General features: G+C 41.9%; 2 protein-coding genes and 1 non-coding gene across 3 annotated transcripts in view; all 3 read left to right on the forward strand.

Annotated features, from left to right (window-relative positions):
• Positions 1-20,015, forward strand: part of LOC148825446 (scavenger receptor cysteine-rich type 1 protein M130-like) — a 305,154-nt gene that overhangs the window by 9,009 nt on the left and 276,130 nt on the right. The window lies entirely within an intron of this gene.
• On the forward strand, positions 11,406-11,477 carry trnaw-cca (transfer RNA tryptophan (anticodon CCA)). The gene has a single exon. It is a non-coding gene; the product is annotated as a tRNA-Trp (tRNA).
• On the forward strand, positions 16,965-19,170 carry LOC148825448 (zona pellucida sperm-binding protein 3-like). The gene is made up of 8 exons (XM_088926134.1): positions 16,965-17,522; positions 17,624-17,739; positions 17,816-17,922; positions 18,004-18,178; positions 18,256-18,373; positions 18,569-18,669; positions 18,747-18,820; positions 18,992-19,170. Exons 1-8 carry the CDS (start codon positions 16,965-16,967, stop codon positions 19,168-19,170), a joined length of 1,428 nt encoding a protein of 475 aa, XP_088782260.1.

A 20,015-nucleotide genomic window follows, 5' to 3' on the forward strand; every position in this document is an offset into this window, starting at 1 on the left:
GCCACCACTGCGTCACACCACACAGCTGCCAGCGCACTTCACCGTGCCAGGCCACCACTGCATCACACCACACAGCTGCCAGCGCACCTCACGGTGCCAGGCCACCACTGCATCACCCACCTGCCAGCGCACCTCACCGTGCCAGGCCACCACTGCATCACACAGCTGCCAGCGCACCTCACCGTGCCAGGCCACCACTGCGTCACAACACACAGCTGCCGTGCACCTCTACATACCCGACCACCACTGCATCACACAGCTGCCAGCGCACCTCACCGTGCCAGGCCACCACTGCGTCACATAGCTGCAAGCGCACCTCACCGTGCCAGGCCACCACTGCATCATACAGCTGCCAGGGCACCTCACCGTGTCAGGCCACCACTGCGTCACACATATTTTAGCGCCATATATTTCATGGATATTATGGAATATAATGGATGGATATCTTAGTTATCTTTCTAGTTCACAGGTTTGCATGCATAATTTAATTTTGAAAGCCACTGAGACATCAGGTACTACTGTTGTATTTATGAAAAAGAAACAAAACAAAAAACATACTAACAACTGTGCCATCCTACTCCTTAGTTAATACATTTTATTATTCATAAACAGTTACCATTGTTAGCAAAATATTTTGCATTATATTTAACCCTATTTTTTCTTTAGTTTTGTATTTAACTTATTATATGATAGTCAGACTTAATGTATATTTGAACAATGAAAATATATTTTTACAAGATTTTACATTAAGCACTTAAAATTAATATGGTTAATAATAGTAAACTGTAACATGCTGTAACAAGATCGGTTAAACTGCGAAGAAAATGCTTTCAGAGAAAATGTTTCAGGTGTGAAGAACATAGATCTCCAATGCAATTTCAACCAAACCTGTTCCCACACACCCTGCCCCCACTACCATTAGAATATACACAAAGCACTCAAATCTTTCGGGCTAATGATCAGGTGACCCGAGAGAGAGCGAGAGAAACACCAAGGGGTGCGGAACCAGGGAACTATTTACATGGAAAACGGGCGATCTCCCCAGACTGTCCGCCCGTTTCACTGTTACCTGGATACCTCTTTATTTAGAACTCACAAACACTGATTTTTAGTTTAGAAGGATTCAAGTAGGGTTTTAGATGAAAGGCAGCGACCTTAATCAAGCCCAAATCACAATTGAACCCATTCAGAGCCTACATTACATTTTAGCATTTCATTCTGAGCAGAAGACCCTCACACTTGAAGAAGGGGGAGGTGTTTTTCGCTGGAAATCTCGCCTGCTTCTACTTTACAACCGGAGTGCTGGCTGTGACGAATTAAACCGGTTTTACAAGTTTCAATCACAGACCATGTGACATGGGAGTCAGGAAACTCCACCGGATTTGATAACGCTATAAAAACGCTATAAAATAATGTGACTTGGCACAGAACAAGTTTACAGCACAGTACAATAATAAATGCTGACCATGACTTTAGAAGCATAAATTGCCTTACACTCAATTTAAACACAAGCTGTCTTTAGCCCTCTAAGCTGGTTCATACAGAAATGTAGAGATCCAGGCTCAGAACACACAGCTTCATTAGCGAATACATATGCAGGACAACTAGAGAAGACGTTTTACAGAGGATGGATTTTTAGAAACATCCCATCAGTGACATCACTGAAGTCAACTCCTAGGTACTGTAACTGTCGTGTGGATAGTTTCACAAGAATCAGACAAAGGTTTAAGCATCGCTTGTTCTAGATAAAACTGCAAAAAAAAAACAACAACCCATAATGTACTTCTTTGCGGCTCTGTTTGCCCAAATCATATATTCACAACGTGAAATCTAGAAAATAATATTACGTAACCAAAATCCGCAATATGGAAACAGAACCTGTGTAATTGTTGATAGATGATGTACTCGTAACATTTTTTCAAGACGAACTACAACATTTAAAAAATGACTTGTATGTACTTGATATCTCTAATCAATCCACGGGTCCCAGCACAAAACGAAAGTAAAACGCATACAGTTTCGCGCTTCTTATTAGTTGCTCAAAAGTAATTTGACCGTATGAAATGCATAATATAAACCTAGAAACATATACGTGAGCAGTACTTAAGCACTGTAGTATCGGTGTTAAGACATACCTCTCAAATACTGTAAATCAAGTTAAAAATATCTCAAGACCGATTCTGGTCATAATGAAACCATGTTTCGTGTATGTTTTCTTTAAAGTAGCCATATACTGTATGTTTATGTTCCAAAATTAATATCGTTTATGGCCTTCACACGCGTTGCAGTATGCTCCTATTCTTTTTATGCTCAGCTACTAAGATTTCCCTTCAGTGGTAAAATTAGATATGAATATTCAATACTTAAACGGGCACAGTTAAGACATTAAATATACATATACATACTGTATACAGTACAGTTTGCATACGGTAATATGTTTATGTTCCTAAATCAATCTCTTTTATGAGCATGTGAAAGGCATGGTGAATCACTGTACTTTGCATGATTGGAAACAAATGCGTGATTGCGAAATGCTGTGGTGTTACTTTTACAAAGACGGTCAATGAAAAAAAGAATGTTGACCAGGGCAATACTTTGAGTTTACACTTACAGCTTGTCCAAGGTCATTCATTATTAATACTATTAGATATATCTTCATTAAAGACTTTGATGGCGACAGCTCAAACATGAGAGGTTGAGCTTTATTAGCTCCACCTTGCGGAAATTCCGGATACTATTATTTTGCTTGTCGTATTATAGGAGAATTTACGGTAACTCGCGGTATTTACCGGTAGCTTGCGGTAGACTGCGTACAGCGTACCGCAAAATAATGCGGTATCGCCCGCGCATTTTGAATGGCTGCATCTGTATCATTGTTTAGCTAAATAGAAAGAATTCAATGCAGTATTTACCCCGTCTCTTCTTAGAAACACTAACTCTGTGTTACTGAGTTAGTTCCCAATGGGAAAAGCCAGTAGAGGACAGTGGGGCTGCTGTTTGACTGCAGGTTTTTCTGGTCTGTCCTCCTGTTTACAGGGAGATTCCTCTGTGACGAACTGCCTTCTGAATATGAAAATGTGGAGGACAGTAAGGAGGACCGTGTCCCAGGTAAACATAGCCTCCTTGCACATGTGTAATCTATCAACACATTTGGAAAAAGTCAATTTTGTTGCTTTGCAGACCTCAGTTAATCAATTTAGCCCGTGTTTGTAGGAAAAATGCCAGAAGCTCATTGATGTATTTTTAGCATGCTATTTGGTATTATGATGATGTTGGGCATTTTAACCCCCAGTCAGATTTTATTTTACTTTTAAGTCTTAAATCATCAAATTGTAATCTTATCATACAGGGATATGTGTGCACATCAGTCCTGCGGACAATATGCACTGTCTTCCAAATTTTTTCCCGTGTTCTTCATCTATAACAGTATTTTCCTGATTTCCTACTACAACCTATTTAGATAAAGTGGGAGACAGATAGCTGTACCTACTGAAGATAGATTAAGAAATAGTTACTTTGAAGTTGTTAGGAGTAATTAAAGAAATTAGAATTAAAGCAGATGCAGAAGAAGAAAATGGCAGTGTGTTTGTTGAAATTCATTTACTGGGTGGAACAAATACTGTAAGTAATTGATCTCTTGTTACCAGGAAAACTCCTCTGTGATGAGCTGCAGTCTGAATATGATGATGTGGAGAACAATGAGAATGAGCCCATCTCAGGTGAGGGCTGTGGAAGTCAGGAGAGCTCCCAGTGGGGGTTCGTCACATATATCTTGACAGATGCTTCAGTTATAATTAATTGCTTACACTTATATAGCATTGTTTTTTCTGAACACTCCACTCAAAGCGCTTTACAGGTAATGGGGATCCCCTCCACCACCACTAATGTGCAGTATCCACCTGGATGATGCGACTGCAGCCATAGTGCACCTGAATGCTCACTGCACATCAGCTATCAGTGGGGAGGAGAGTAGAGTAATGAATCCAATTCATAGAGGGGGATTTTTAGGAGGCCATGATTGATAAGGGCCAATGGGAAATTTGGCCAGGACGCCGGAGTTACACCCCTACTCTTTTCGAGAAACGCCCTGGGATTTTTAATGACCACAGAGAGTCAGGACCTCTGTTTTACGTCTCATCCTAAGGACGGCGACTGTTTACAGTATAGTGTCCCTGTCACTATACTGGGGCATTAGGACCCACATGGACCGCAGGGTGAGCGCCCCCTGCTGTTAATTTATATCTTGTTTCTTTGAGTAACGTTTCAGCCATTGTAGGCCTAAGTGACTAAATACATATATGTGCTTTCAACACTACGCTTTTCATTACTAAAAACACTTTTCTTAAATACATCACATATTCATCTCCAATACTCTCTAAACACCATCATTAAGTTTGTTTTCACAGTAGCAAAACTATTTTGTAATAAACAAAACAAAACAATAGTATAATGCTGACAACAGCACTTCAGAAAGAAACTGCACAGCGGATGTATTTTAATATTTCTAATAGGAAAAACAAGAACAGCAGCACAGACTACATGTCACAAGACACAAGGCAAACTGAGCTTTTCAACAGTGTGTTTCATAACCAGGTACCAAATCATAAAACTAATTAATCTTGTAAATAGGTATATTTATGTAGCATTTAAATTAAGAGAAACTCCAAACTCTATATCCACAATTAGTAATTCTCCAGAAAAATATACATGAAATATGCCAAATATAGTGAACAGAAAAAGAAATGGCTGCCAAAGGACCTATTATGTTTTCAAACGGACCGGGCAACGGAAAATGTTAATTTAATAGTTAGAAATAGCTGCCATAGTTCCTAGCTGTTCATCACATTGCCTTGTGTTTTTTATCCATTTTTTTCTGTCAGTGAAGATCCCATTTCCTCTTGTCAGGCTGAATCTATTTGCTGGCGCCTGTCTTCCTTATGTGCTGACTGTGTTTCTCTTGTAGGTGTCTCTCCTATTGCCCCTGGAGTGCGGAGTCTCCTGGCCACAGAGCCCTCAGAAGAAGAAACTTCCTCTGTTGACAGCACTGACTATGATGATGTCAGAGTCTAAGCAGCTGTGTGAGCCTGACTGTGTTAGACTATAGCTTGGGACTGAGTAAAACCAATATAATGCACCTTTTGTTCCTGCACTGCCACTGTTAAAATACTTTTTTTTTCTCTCCCTTAATGTTTTCAGTTTTATATCTTATGAGGATTATGAAGATCCACAGAATTATAAGGTTAGGGCAGTGTACAGTAATTACAAAGTCACTGGCCTAGTGAGACCATCTTAATGTGTCTCCTGCTGTTTCTGCCAGGCTGTGAGACTGACCTACACATTTACTGTATACCTTTAAATTGAGAGACATTGCATTGCCACAGAAGGTCTAATGTCCAGCAATTCTGAGATCAGCACTGAACATTGTGATCGTGGTTACCTGTTAACTGCTGCTGACAGACAGATCTGTCTTATTTCCAGCACATGTAGATAATGATCAATCAAGTGGGCCTGATTTCATCTAGCAATTTCCAAAAACACTGCCTTCACAGAGCACTGAACAACAAAAACAATGTGTATACATCAGAGGAAATACAGAGATAGATACAAGCAAACAGAACAAGCAGCAGAATTGTTCAAATGATAAAAACATCTCACACGTAGACAAAAATGACAAAAATAATCCTTACTACTGTACATTAATCCCAGGCAACTGCAGCTCAAACTCTAGACTCTTCAGTCAGAATTGATGAGTCATCTTTTCAAATTAGCTTTTGGAAGACTGAATGTAACCCGAATGCTTTTAGAAGAATAATTATTTTTGTTTTGAAGTACTCCAGGATGATTGGGTATGAACTTTGCAAAATAAACATGTTGTCTAATAAACATGTCTGGATGAGTGTTGCCGCAGACATCTGAACACACAGATTGGAAGTCATGTTCCTGCTCAGTGGCTTTTTTGGCTTTGATATAGTCTAGCTTTTTATACTTACATAAGTCATTTTTATTATGTTTGTAATATGCTTTATGTACTGTAAATTGAATGTATCACTTTGGGCCAAATTTTTAAATAAAGCTTTACTTTTCAAGACCTGGTGAAAGTTTTTTTCCTGGTTAATAATATAATATTGAAAGTGACAGTAGGGTTAAGAACCACAACCATATACAGTACATATGGTTCAGCCACAGAACCAGGAGATCATATCTCCTTCTTCTAATAATATTATTGTGGTTTTGTTTTTGTTACAGAGAGATCTTGGTACATAGTATATATATAAAACAATTTTTTGTTGTAATTTAAGGTTCTGGATCGTAAAAAAAAAAAAAATTCCTTGCTGAAAGTCTAACACACAAGAGAGAATGGTGATATACATAGAAAAATTGGTACCAGATGATAATTTATAGCGGCTTCCTGAATATTTGCCCTGTAAGAGGCACTTTTTTGTGGAAACTATCAGGTTTTGTTGTACTATCGTGTGAACTCTTGCTCTTAAGATGGTAAGAGATTGCATTTGGTATTGCATGTAATTAAATGGCAATTCTTTTATTTGCTCTGTTTCTTACAGTATATCAGGAAAATAAAATATATGCTCAGTAGAGGGGCAAAGGTTTTGAGTAGAGTTGTGGGAAGTTTCTCTAAACACTTAAATAAAAAAGCAGAAAGAGATTCGTCTTCAAAAAGCGAAAATGATGCCTTTCTGGGACCGAATATTAGACAGAGTCATCATGCAGAGTTTATTCCTCCTCTACCGCAGTCTCTGCCTTGGACCCACCCCTCTTGGTACATCGATTTTCTGTATAGAACACTGAATATCTTGAGGAAGTCTTGCAAGCGAGGACTGCTGGATTATTGAGGTACAAACATTGGTTCAAAATTAACATCCTCTGCTATTGCCGTAAATATTAGCTAAAATATTTTAAAAGTACAACAAAATAACATAATATTGAACAGCACTTACAGTAGGTTAACATTTAGAATTCAAATTAAGGTAAATATATGAAAATATTAAAGTACAACTCCGGTCGACCTGTTGTTTTGGCTTGTCAAGTTCTTAAACAATTTTGCGTTGTATTTTAAATTACTTAAGTTGAACATGCTCACACCTGAAGAAGGCTTCACAGCCGAAATGTTCTTTTCTCTCTTCTCTGTTCAGCATGAAATAAACCTATTACCTGTTCCCCTGCAGACTACGCATACTGATGCAGCTACCCACCTGAACTACTTTTATTATAAAGCCGTTTATTGATAAAATTCATTCTGAATAGTTGTGGTGTCTGGAAAGGAATTTTATTTAAAATAACAATAATCTTCAATCGAGTGGTAAATAAGTTCATTACTTAGTGTCTATATTATTTCCACTACATTGAGGGCAGTTCCAATTGAGGTCAGCTGCAACAATCTTGACTGTTGAAATTTGTCAGCAGCTCTGTACAAAACCTATTCTCAATTGCAACAAACGTAAAATAACAACTGCTGCCCATTAGATGTTACTGAAGTAGGAGACTAACAAACCACCTCTTCACAGGTTTAAGCAACTCAGTAGGGGACTAAGCAGAACAATCGATCACATTACATTTGTCCTGAATGTAGTGGAAATAATATAGTTACTAAATAACGAGCTTATGCACCACTCTCTTGAAAATTATTATTATATTTAATTACAATTGTTTTCCAGACACCACAACTATTCACGATTAATCTTATGAATACAAGTCTTTTATTAATAAAAATGTTATTTATTAATACGTGTGTTATACGTGTATTTAGATACTATGTCGTTCAGTTTGTCTGTTTGAGCGTCGTCCTGAAATTCACACACGAGGGAAGTCACACGAAAGAAAATAAAAGAAAAGATATACAGTATCGCTTTAAAAAGAAATCCAGAGTGGAGAGACCGACAATTTAAAACGGCTTCAGACACACAATGCATGTGGTCTACCACTGAACTTAACTCCACACTGCTCCTTTCGTTTGCGGTTCTTTAATTGTGTTAGGAAGAGTGGGAGTCGACTGAACATTTTAAAGGTCAAAGCAAGACACCGGGGTAAAGTTAGCTTGAAGTTCGAAAACGATTTTGGCACGCCTGTAGCGCTTTCGCGAAATCTCTTAGAGCAGTGGTTCTCAAACTTTTTGGACCAAGTACCACCCCTAATCCAACCAAAGCATCCAAGTACCACCTACAAGTCATCATCTCATAGGAACCCCAGAAATTCTCAATGACCAACATGAGCGCGCGTGCACACACACTCACACATACATATAATAAATATTATAATAATAAAGTTTATTTGATATAGCGCCTTTAAAAGTGGCTTCTCAAAGTGTTTTACAGAAAAAAAAAACATTAACAACAACTAATAAAAAAGCACCATTTCAGTGAGAGGGGTGAGCCTGTTTAGTCGAGCAAAGCAGATGTGAATTAATTTTTCGAGCCTTGATACAATTCACAACAGAGTCTAACAGATTTTAAATTGTCAGGCATTTTCTTGACTGCAAAGGTCTCGCGGTGGATGTTGTAATGCATACAGTACATTAATTTCTGGAGCAACCTCTCTAATTCGTGCAACTACACCGTTATGTCGGCTTGTCATTGCTCTAGCACCGTCTGTACAAACTCAGACCCATTTTATCCAGTCGAGGCCATTCTCTTCGATAAATTCATTCAGAAGATGAAATATGTGCTCTCCTGTAGTTCCTGTTGGTAGCGGTTTACAGAACAGAAAGTCTTCATGGGACATGCCCTCAAACTCGTATCTAACGTAAACGAGCAAATTGGCCAAATCGACTACAGACTCATCTAATTGCAGTGAAAAACATCTGCTCATCTTAACGCGCTCTATCAGTGTACTTTTGATATAATCCTTCATTTCAATAATTCTATGAATGACTGTGTCTCTCAGGGGGAGGGGGGCAGCAGGTCGAGCTGTTTAGCAGCTTTTTCTCTACACATAATACGTGTCAGCTCTTTTGCCAAGGTAAATAAGGTTCTTAAAAATAGTGTAGCTTACCTGCTTTAGCAATACGCAAGCTTGCATTTTTCCGCGTTTCCGTTTTTTTTTCCGTATTTATTTAAAGTTTTTATTTCATGCGCATGGGAGCGAAACACAGAGACGCTTGGTGTATTTTTCTCAAATTAGACAGTTCTTAAATATTTTTCTGTTATCACGCTTTCGTGTGCTCACAAGATTACCTGCGTTCGTAGCACGTATTTCTATGCATTCCTGTGTTTACAACGTTGGCATTGTTCCAAAATCACGCACATTCTCCTTTCTCCCTATTTGCTGGAGATACAGTAGCTTTTTTTAAATACAATTGGTCACTTGCATCCGTAGCACGCATTCCTATAGAGTGGTATAGAATTACAGAGTATCTCTTGTGTCCACTGAAGTATTAGCGCGCACTGTATCGTAGTACGTAGGCTGCGTATTCGACACGTATTAAAATAATAAATATGAAAACCCGTCCCGATTTTTCAGCGCACACGACACAGTTCCAGGGTCATTTGGCGTACCACTTGGCGGCACTCCACGTACCACTGCCGGTACGCGTACCACAGTTTGAGAACCACTGTCTTAGAGTTACGAAAACACTTGCTTTGTGTATAAAATACATTGTGAATGCTTTCTCAGCCTTCACTTTGTCGTTTTTGTGACATTTTTTTTACCACGCTTGAATATTCTTCTGTCCATATCTTCGCAATGGAAGCACGGAACGCCTTCAAACCAAATGCATTTTAAAGACCACGACTTGTGGATATTTCCACAGCCTCTACATCAAACTATCAGTGAGCTAATTATCTTTTTTTAAACCTCCGGTTTTTCATCGATGCGTAATTACGCACTAACCGGAACCCGGGGGACCGCTGTGTGCTCACGTTCACAACGTGAGAAATACTGTTCAATATGGATTCGTGTGAAAAACCCGTATATGACCATAGGAAGCAGAACAGCGCAGTCTCCCATTACCCAGACTGTAAGCACGGGAATAAAGCTTTGTTTGATTTCTGAAACCCTTCCTTTATGCCCTGTTTTCATTCAGGTAAGAGTCAACTATATTGACAATACTACTGACAGCAGGAAGATTAAAATATTCTTTACTCAGCAGCTTATTAAAAACAGCTCCCATGACGTTCAAACCGACTTTTTACACAGAACACTGACACAGCTTTGTGTTCTGAATCTCTTTTTCTCGTGCTTTTATTTAATGTGGCACAATGCACTGGGATAGGGGTATTCTGTTCACAAACTAATATCATTTAAACCACAGCACCCACAATGCTGCAAGTAAGTTTTTTGCATACTAAGCAGGTCCTCTGACTTTTCCCAGCTTTGTTTTGGGTTGTGGAACCTTTATTTATTTGATTTTTTGAAGAAAACATTACAGGTAATACACTGGGAGAGGTGGGTCGTCATCATGGCTGAATAGCATTTCAAATACAACAGCCACACTGCTGTACCCAAGTGTTTTACACACCAGACAGGCCCCCTAAACTCATACAACCTTGCTGTGGCTTTACGTATGGTAGTGGAAATAGTTTGAAAAATGTGTTATAAAGAAGATTGTATTGCCAGGACCTGCCTTTAGCGCTCAGTAGCGATGACGCTGTTGATATAGATGGAGAAGAAATGTAAGATGAATTGATGATCTAAGCTAAAATAGCCCTAACACGCCTCCTGTAACAGTGTTTGTATTCATAGCAAGTAATATTCTTTTTCAAACCCGAACGTTGAGTTTGCATTAAGTGTTATGTAACCATTAGCGGTTTCGGTAGCTTCTGAAGATCGCACTTTTCCAAACTGAAGCCTGTAAGAACATTCTTCAAGATGCACCATGGCCCAGAATGGTGCATCGGGACAAGGATTAACATCCATTGAAAGTACTCCCAAATAAAAGATTTGACCGAAAAATTGAAAGAATAGGCAAGTATTAAAACAACGCCATAACTGCTCGACTTCCAGTCGCTTTCCTGGTTCAGGCTTTGTAAAATGACATGATCAGTGGAGTCATTCCGCGGTTGTGAGTTCAAGCCTCACCTGGAGCAGCCTGGTTTTCTGTCTTGACAGGTAAGCAGTGTTTTGTGTTTTTTGCTAAATGGAGAGAGGATTCTGTGTTAATTGTGCTCCTCCTGGGAGAGGTCAAGATGAGAAGTTCACGAGGCTGGTGGTAAATATCCTGTCCGGGAATATCGGGGCTGTAGGGGGTCAGATCTATAGATGTAGTAAGCACATCAGTGGAGACGGTGTGTCTGCTCTCTGTGAGAGAGCCTGGCGGAAAGAATAATCTGTGGTCTGGGAAGAAGAGACCCTCGTTGGAAGAGCGGCGCTCCTCACAGGAGAGAATGAAAAAAAATCTTTTTCAGGGACGCTGATTGTTCTCTTTGGGGGAATTAAAAGCACTTGTGGCGAGTGACCTCGTGGCGCAACGGTAGTGCGTCTGACTCCAGATCAGAAGGTTGCGTGTTCAAATCACATCGAGGTCAGCTGAGGAGTTTGCAGGTGCTGCTGGTGCCGAACCCGGCAATTACACCACGCAGTCAGGTTTTATCTGTACACCACATAGGTAATCTGAACGACGTAACAGCGCAGTACAGAACACCCAGTCAGGAGCTGATGCAGCGAATCATCATGAACACGACAAGACAAAAGGCACACTGCATATCCGCGAAACATCACGAGAATGGAAGTTTCAGACCTCCTTTTTGTTACAGGTTCAAGCAAACCTGAAAGTTAGGGAGTGTTTGGTCTCTTTTGTTTGAAAAAGTGTCTGAAGCCTGTAATTATAATTTGCCCTTTTTTAATTGTGGTTGAAATCCACTCCCATGTACCAAGACCTTACAGTATATTCATGTTTACTTAAATGACTAATGCCATTGGACATTAGTTGGTGTTTTTTTTTGTAACGATTTGCTATTTCATGCAGGAAAGAAAGGAACCCAGACCCAACGTTTGCTTTCAGGTGCGGTTCATTTACATAACGGACATCTATTTCTGAGGAGCCTGATTTAAATCACACAACCCCGGTAGAAGTCGAATCGACAATCTAATAAACCGAAATCAGACGCGTTATCCATTAAACCACTAGCCCGTCACGTAAATGAATTGCACCATGGTGAGTTCAGCGCCGCCCCTAGTAATACCCCACCCCCATCTTATATTTCTACGTGAGAAACGTGTTTTCTACATTTTTATCAGTTTTTAAAAATCATTACTTTTAAGCAGACAAAGCCTTTATGTGTCGCTCTGAATTTCTAATTGATTTAGAATTCCAAGAAAAAAGCGTTTTGTTCCACAACGGCGTGAAATGATCACGTCTTTCACTCTACTTCTCTTTTGTAGTAAAGCAGACCTTGATGGGTGAGTATTTGCTTTGGTAAATTAGGTCACGGATCATGTTAACTCACTTCTGCTAAACACAACATTTCCTTATGCACGGGAGTGTGTCTTTGTACACAAAAGGCTGGTGGTCAGGGACGCGCTTCGGATTGTTTCGATGTAAACATAATCTCCGCTAAAAGCCCTCTTGAACTTTGCAGGAAATGTGCGTGTTTTAAACCATTTTCACGTGTGGAATTTTATCTTCAGCTGGCCGTAGTTAGAATGCCTTATACACCCGTTGTGTATCCTTAGCAAAAATATTTTAAAATTATAACACAGAGTTGTTGGAGAACTTGACAATCCTTGACAATCATTATTAAATGAGCACAGTACAAATGTACATTGATATTTTTGTTGTATGTACTTTAATTTTAAAATATATAAACATAATTGTGCTGATATGGATGTTCATTTGAAGGATTTGAGGAATCTATAAAGGATGTCAGAACAACCAAAGAAACATTTGGGCATCTGCATATTTGTAAAGATTAAAGAGCACCGTAAATGTGAAGTTTGCACACACAAGAGAAGAAATCAGTTTCAATGCACGTCATTAAACTGATGGTGTGCTTATCAATCGTGCATAAAAGGTGTATAGCAGAGGATGGTTTTGATCCATCGATCTTTGGGTTATGGACCCTGCACGCTTCTGCTGCGCCACTCAGCTATGTTTAACACAACTGCTTTTGCACCTGAGATGAAAAGTTTCAACGGTAAACGCAGACGTCACTGAGCACTTGGTCTTTTGTAGTAGAAATCATCACACGCTGCTCTACATGGGCGTGTCTTCAAGATCGTTGAGAACCAAAGCTTCTGCCTTCCTGGCTACTGATTCTTTCTTCGTTAATTCCCAAATCTTCAATGAGAATCAGTGAAACGAAAACCAAACACATGTACACACTCGCGTCCTAGCGTGAAAGAAAAATGATGGAAGCGTTTGAGAAATAACAAAAGTAGTCTGAACAGCTCCAGCCTATCAACTGCTCTACAAAGTGATCGCTATCTCCACACCCAGTTTATAACACTTAAAATGATTCAGGAAGCCCAGCAAAGTTCTAAAAACAGCGGTTGAAAAGCGTCTAGATACATAAAATGACAATTTCTCAAAAGTAAAATCTTCATCTTTTAAATATTGTCATCCATATATTTTCGTTTTTCTCTTTTTTACATAACACGCTTTCGAGAAATAGAGTGTCTTGTAATGAAGGCTGCATTAGAAAATGTGTATCTAAATTAAAATCAGGTTTATTACTTCTGCGTTTCTCAGCTTTCTTAGCGCTTGGGTCTCGATTCAGATATTGCAATGAAAGCAACAGGGGAGTAAGTTTTCCTTTTCTAAATCAAAGGTGATCTGCTCACAAGGAAGTATAAAAACTTCAGCATTTACGTTTTGAAGACCGCAAATTGTCGAAACAATATTGCTTCATAAGCTAATAAGTAACGTTTCTGAGCACGCATTGTATTACTAATGCTGTTATTAATAAAAAAAGGCTTAAATTCACATAATAGAATTTGGACGGCTCAAAGTAGTCTATTCCTTGTACAACTTTACTTGCCCGCTGAGTAGAGTTTAAAGCAACGGCAGCAGATGTAGCAGTAATACCAACAACGTGGTTAGAGTGTCACAATACACTCTATGAAAGAATTGCGGCTTCAGATCGTTTTGTTCTGTTGAAGCTGCCTACAGGCTCCGATTTGCTGATATTGGCTGTGATCTTTTTCATGAAATTCTTCACATATTTGAAATATTTAATTCGGGTTCGCCTAATACACGGTGCAAACAGTACCTGCAGCAGAATGCTGTGGCACATGAAGTCGTTTTGTTTATCGGTTGTAAGGATTGAGGAGCGTACTACAAATCGAGGAAGCGAAAAGAAAATTAAACAGGAGTCACTTTTTGGATTGCTAATCCATTGTGCTCTGCTCGTCTAGGTTCAAATCCCATCCTTGTCATGGTTAAGGCCTGAGACGTGTGTGTTTTTTCTAAACGGTGTTTGCATTTGTTTCCTCTTTTAATCCTGTAAACTCAGGATTTTTTTTCCTTGGTGGCAACAATACGCTTCTGCAATACAGTAAATCGTAGACTCCGCTTTCAAATTAGCTGCACCAGGCATTCGGATACAGAAAAACACAGGGATTTAAAATTCAGGAATATGAATGGCCAATTGCTTACAGCTAGGGTTTTCACGTTTTCTTATTTAGCGATTTGTGTATCAATCTTTTAACAATTCATTAAAATGCTAACAATATGTAAAATCAAAACAACAGCACCGTTAAATGCTGGGGAGACAGGTAGTTTTTTTTCCAATCAGATGCCAATCTCTAATGCTGTGTGTGAGAGCTTACGTACCTTTCCTTTTCTCACATTTTCTGACAACTATTCCAAAGGGGCACCCTGTCAGCTCCTAAAACTTTTTAAAAGTCTGCCTGCATGTTTGATTATTGTCGTTTTATTTAGAAAAAGTTCAATATTGATCATAACTAAAGAAAATTAGGATCACGAATAAAAAAAGGGCTGAAGATGCGAGTCGCTCTTGAATCAGAGCTGGGCGACACGGGCTTCTGTTCTGATATGGTTGTACGAGAAGCAGGAGGAATCTCTTCTCTCCTATGGAGCATGAGCTGAATCAGGAGTGAGACATTGCGTATGCTCGTGTATATGTTAAGGCATGACCTACATCGTAAAACTAAATTAAAAGCTAACATTAAGTTGTCAAAGACATTCATTTATATACAAACAAGAGACAGACATAGTAATGATTCTACATTAACTTGTCCTACACTGATCAGACTAATTGAAATGTATGAAAGCCCGTTTCCGCCAGGGAGTTACAAAAAAACGTGCTATGGTATCGCAGAATTCCGACTAAGTAACTCAGAATTGCGACTTAGGAACTCACAACTCCGACTTTATATCTCACATTTGCAACTTCGAAATAGCCCATATTTAATTGTCTGTCATTTCGTTATTGTGACGGATTCGGGTTCTAGGACTTGTACCCTCGCTGCTCCTATTCTAGTTCGTGGCTCACTGCATTGGCTCGAACCCAGGTCTTGCCAGCTGAGCTAAAGAACACTTTCTTTAGCCGCAGCGGCCAGCATCCCTGTTATGCGCAGGGGAGGGCGGTGCCGTCATCACTGCAACCAGATCGTACAAATTGTATGTCGCAAAGGAACAAGTAATAGGTTTATTCCATGCTGAAAAAAAAGAAGAAAGAAAACACAACGTTTCAGCCGAAACGTGTTTTCTTTCTTCTTTTTTTCAGCATGGAATAAACCTATTACTTGTTCCTTTGCAGCCCACGCATGCTGACGCAGCTACCCACCTGAACTACAAATTGTATGTCGGCCGTTCCGTTACACTATATTGATGAATCGTACAAGATCATAGGATCTATAGGCCTGATGACTTGTCTTGTACAGTGCCCTGATAAAAATCAAATTAATTACATTATTTTTTATGGAATCCCATTTCCGCCAGTGAGGCTTCCATAGTACCCGGATGGAATAGTGGACGGTGGGCTTTTTTTTAAAAAAATATTGAAACACCAGAAATACAAAAACGGAGACAGAATATGAAATAAGATACAGAAATAGACACTTCACATCCAGAGGAATTCACAATTATAAAATCTGAAACTTGTACTTTTTACATATTTCCATTGTATGTCCTTTTTTACTTATAAAAGAAACTCTTCTTTAGCTCGGCTAGCAAGGCCTGGGTTCGAGCCAATACAGTGAGGCACGAAGTACGGTGGGAGCGGGAGGGCACAAGAATCCGTTACAATAACAAAAGGACAATGACATATGGGCTATTTCGAAGTCGCAAATGTGAGATATAAAGTCAAAATTCTGAGTTTTTAGGTCGCAATTCTGATATTCTAAGTCACAATTCTGAGATACCATAGTGCGTTTTTTTTACTCCCTGGCGGAAACGGGCTTCCATTGGTTCTCAGTGCTGCGAAGCAAAAGCAATCTCTGGAAAATCAGACAAATTATTATCAGATCATGTCAAATGCTGATCCGTATTTCTTTACTGGGAAGCAAAGAAATGCTTGTATTACACATTTTAATATGACATGCAATTACACATGAAAAATAGTAAAATTATTTTCATTGCGGTACATGTTGATAGAACAGCCCCCTCGATAAAGGAAAGTGTGGACGGACGTGTCACATGTTCCGTACTCTGTCTGGCAGCGAGTTTAACACACTGTCCTCGGAAATTAGAAACTAATTGAACAATAAATTAATCTGAGCAAATTTTACACGTGTGGGTGATTTAATTCTGTCTAAATTGCGTGGAACTCCTCCGCTGAGCTCAGATACACACGGGAAAGTGTTCAGGCGGCTTCACGGAGTCCCGCCTCAGACTGGAAGCAGGTTCTAATTAGACGCTGAGAACAATCCGGGTCTCTGTGTGTAATTGATTGTGTTGATTGAGCGGTAGTGTGACCATGTGTGTGGTAGCAGGTCCTGCCAGTATAAAAACCTAGTCACCGCATTCACACTTTATGCTCTCGTGCTTCAACACAGTTTGGTGGTTTATTTGTCTTACTTCTGTAGCAGTTTAGTGGGACGTCAACTTGGCAATGCGCTCGTTTCTCTTTGTGCTGTGCCTGTGCGCAGGGGCCGGGCTTCCCGCACTGATCTCCGCCGGGCCGGCTGGCTGGGACTCTCGGGAATTAGCGCTCCAGGCCGACTTCCCGGCTACTGAAGACGCAGCCCAGTCGGAGGACTTGAGCCTGGCAGATGCGCCCTCCGAAGACCTATCTGCAAGCGAGAACGACTCGCAGTCCTTGGCTCCCGACTTTCGCCGCCTTCCCGTGTCCAGAGACGCGTACTCGCCCTACTTCGACAAGGAGAAGATGAAGCCCGAAGCCGGCAGCCGCCCCTTACCCGCCTACATCAAGAGCGTCCTGTTTCCTCCCCAGCGAGGGCGGCAGCCGGCTCTCCCGGCCATCGGGGGCACCCAAGGAGTGGCCGTGTGGTGCGACTCCAGCAGGATGTACGTGAGGGTCAGTCAGCTCCTGTTCGGCTTCAGCTGTCGGCCATCGGAGGTGACCCTGGGCAACTGCAGCGTCAGCAGAACCACACGCAGTTACTTCTACTTCATCTACGGGCTTCACGAGTGCAGCACCGAGCGATCGGTAAGCGGGTCTTCATCTACAGGCAGTGTATCGATGTGAGCTGTAGGGCTAGTGGCGGGGTTGCCTTGCCTGGGAATATCCCTTCCTCTGTGACCCTGCAGGTTGTCCAGGGCCGCCTGGTGTACTCCAACACTCTCCGCTATGCCCCTCCCTCCTCCAGTGCACCTGTGCATCGCTTCATTCCCTTCTCTGTGCCGGTCAAGTGCTCCTACAACAGGTAGGCAGGGCTCTGCTGCTGCTGAGAAGCTGCTGGGGAAAGTGTCCAGAAGCCCCTCATCCCCTCTGTCCTGCAGGTTCCACTACTCCTACAAGGTTGGCTATGTCCCCACGTGGGCCAGGAGAAGGACCTTCTTCAAGGACCTGAAGAACAAGCACAGCTTTGTCCTGCTCACCACCAACTGTAAGCTCCTTGAGCAAGTGGCTCCTCCTGCCTGCAGGGGGTGCTGTGTGCAGTTGTAATGCTGCCTCTCTCTCTCTCCAGCCCGCTGGGTCCGGCTCTCTCCCAAGGATGAGTATTTCCTTGGTCAGCCCATGTACTTCCAGGCCACTGCCTACTTTGCCACAGCGGCGCAGAGGCTGTACATCCACTCGTGTTATGTAACGGAGAAACCGGACCAGCACTCCCAGCCCCGTTTCCCTGTGATCGACAACTTGGGGTATGGCCCCTTCTGGGAGGAGAGGTGGGCAGGAGCCCCGAGAGCCTGCAGGGGTTCATCCTTGTCCTTGTCCCCAGGTGCATGGTGGACAGCAAGGCAGATGGCTGCCTGTCCAGGTTTGTCCCCTCCAAGCAGAAGGATGTGCTCCGCTTCACAATTGATGCCTTCCTCTTCCACAAGAAGTTGTCCAGGAAGGTACTGCTCTCAAAGGCAGCTCAGCCTTCCTGCTCTACTGATCCATGGTCTGCTTTTCCATCCATCTAGATGTGAACCCGACTGTGGCAGCTGTAGTGCCTAGAGCTGCCAGCTTGACTTCACAGATGGCAGAAGGTCCTTCTCTGTCCCTCTATTGGCCTTGATCCCTTAATGCTGTGACTTTCCCTCTTGCAGCATGAAGTGACTGAGCTGTACATGCACTGTGTCATGGCTGTGGCTCCTGCTAAAGCAACACCAGGGACCAAGTCCTGTACCTACAACAGGGATGCGAAGAGGTACTTCTACAAGGAGCCTGCTGAGGGTGCTCTGGGACATGCCAGGTGGAGGCCTCACCTGTCCTCCTCTCCTCCAGGTGGGAGGAGCTGTATGGTGACCATGAGGTCTGTGCCTGCTGTGAGTCCAGGTGTGCTGGCAGCCGGAATGAAGGTGGGTCTGGTTCTCTATCCCTTGTGGATGCATCTCTGCCCAAGAGACAACCATGCTTGGACAACTGAGGAATGATCCCATGCTGGACAAAGGGACTGTTTAGATGAGTAGCATCACTGTGGGACTCTGGGTATAGCGGATCCCTCACTCCTGGGTGCTGCTTGTCCACAGGTACCAGGAGCCTGGTGACCAGCAGTCGGGTGGCTGTGGCACCAGCAGAGGGTCCTCTGGATGTGGGAGCTGACTGGACTGAGGATGAGGAGGGAGACCCTCAGAGCTCCAGTGAAGATGCTGAGAGCACCAGTGAGGATGTGGAGGGAGCAGAGGACTTTGGAGATGTTGGCCAGTGAACAGGTAGGGTCTGGCAGGAGGAGCTCCTGTAGGGGTGGGCGTCCTGCAGTTCAGCTGGATTGTTCTCCTTCTTCCTCCCCAGGTGCCTGAATGAACGCTCCAGCCTGGCCCTTGTGACTCTCCTGCCTCCACTTGCCTTGTAATGGCAACATCTCAATAAAGCTGTGAAAGACCCTTCTGCCTGCCCCTGTTTCTTTATGGCTTATAGGTTTGAATGGGGTGGAGGAATTCAAGGGAAGTGAGACCTATTAATAAATGGAAGTATTTGTGGGGGTTCCCCTATCAAGAATGGTTCCTGTCTTGCTGCCAATGAGGACTGAAAATGGCTGGAGTAATAAAGCATTGTACTGGGGGAAGATGGCCGCGCTATTCCTTGGGCAGGGCAGTGTGACTTTTTTTACTGTGGGAGAGACAGAGGTGTTCAATATACTGGAAATCCTCCCATTTCTGAGAGGGGTGGTGCTAATGGAGTGTGAGTTGCTACTGTAGTGCCCAGTAAGAGTGAGATCTGGTGTCCTATTCTAGGCTGCACAAACTGACTAAAAGAAACACAAGGAAGGAATTGTCAACAGGGGCTTGGTGTAAAGTAGGCCTTCCCTTCCTTAGCAGAGGAACAATACTGGTGCGTGAACATCCATGAATAATGGTACAGTTAGAATCTCGGAGGTCTTGTCTTATGGGTGTTGGTTTCATAGCAGTGGTAGTGGACAGTCATGAGAAATATTAGGATCGAGACTGGAGATCCCAGTACTTGACTGGGAAGACAGGTGTTCACAACCACCTCTACTAGCAATACAGACTGTGTAGATTGAGACTGAACCTTTACTATACAAAGCCTCTCCAC

The sequence above is a fragment of the Atractosteus spatula genome, chromosome 10, assembly GCF_055471065.1.
Source record: "Atractosteus spatula isolate fAtrSpa1 chromosome 10, fAtrSpa1.hap1, whole genome shotgun sequence".
In the NCBI taxonomy this organism is placed as follows: domain Eukaryota; kingdom Metazoa; phylum Chordata; class Actinopteri; order Semionotiformes; family Lepisosteidae; genus Atractosteus; species Atractosteus spatula.

Excerpts from the sequence above, each read along its gene's own strand:
- LOC148825448 (XM_088926134.1), top strand. The coding sequence starts at position 16,965 with ATGCGCTCGTTTCTCTTTGTGCTGTGCCTGTGCGCAGGGGCCGGGCTT. Across the intron at positions 18,374-18,568 it reads ACAAGAAGTTGTCCAGGAAG|CATGAAGTGACTGAGCTGTA; the intron begins GTACTGCTCTCA and ends TCCCTCTTGCAG. Across the intron at positions 18,670-18,746 it reads TACAACAGGGATGCGAAGAG|GTGGGAGGAGCTGTATGGTG; the intron begins GTACTTCTACAA and ends CCTCTCCTCCAG.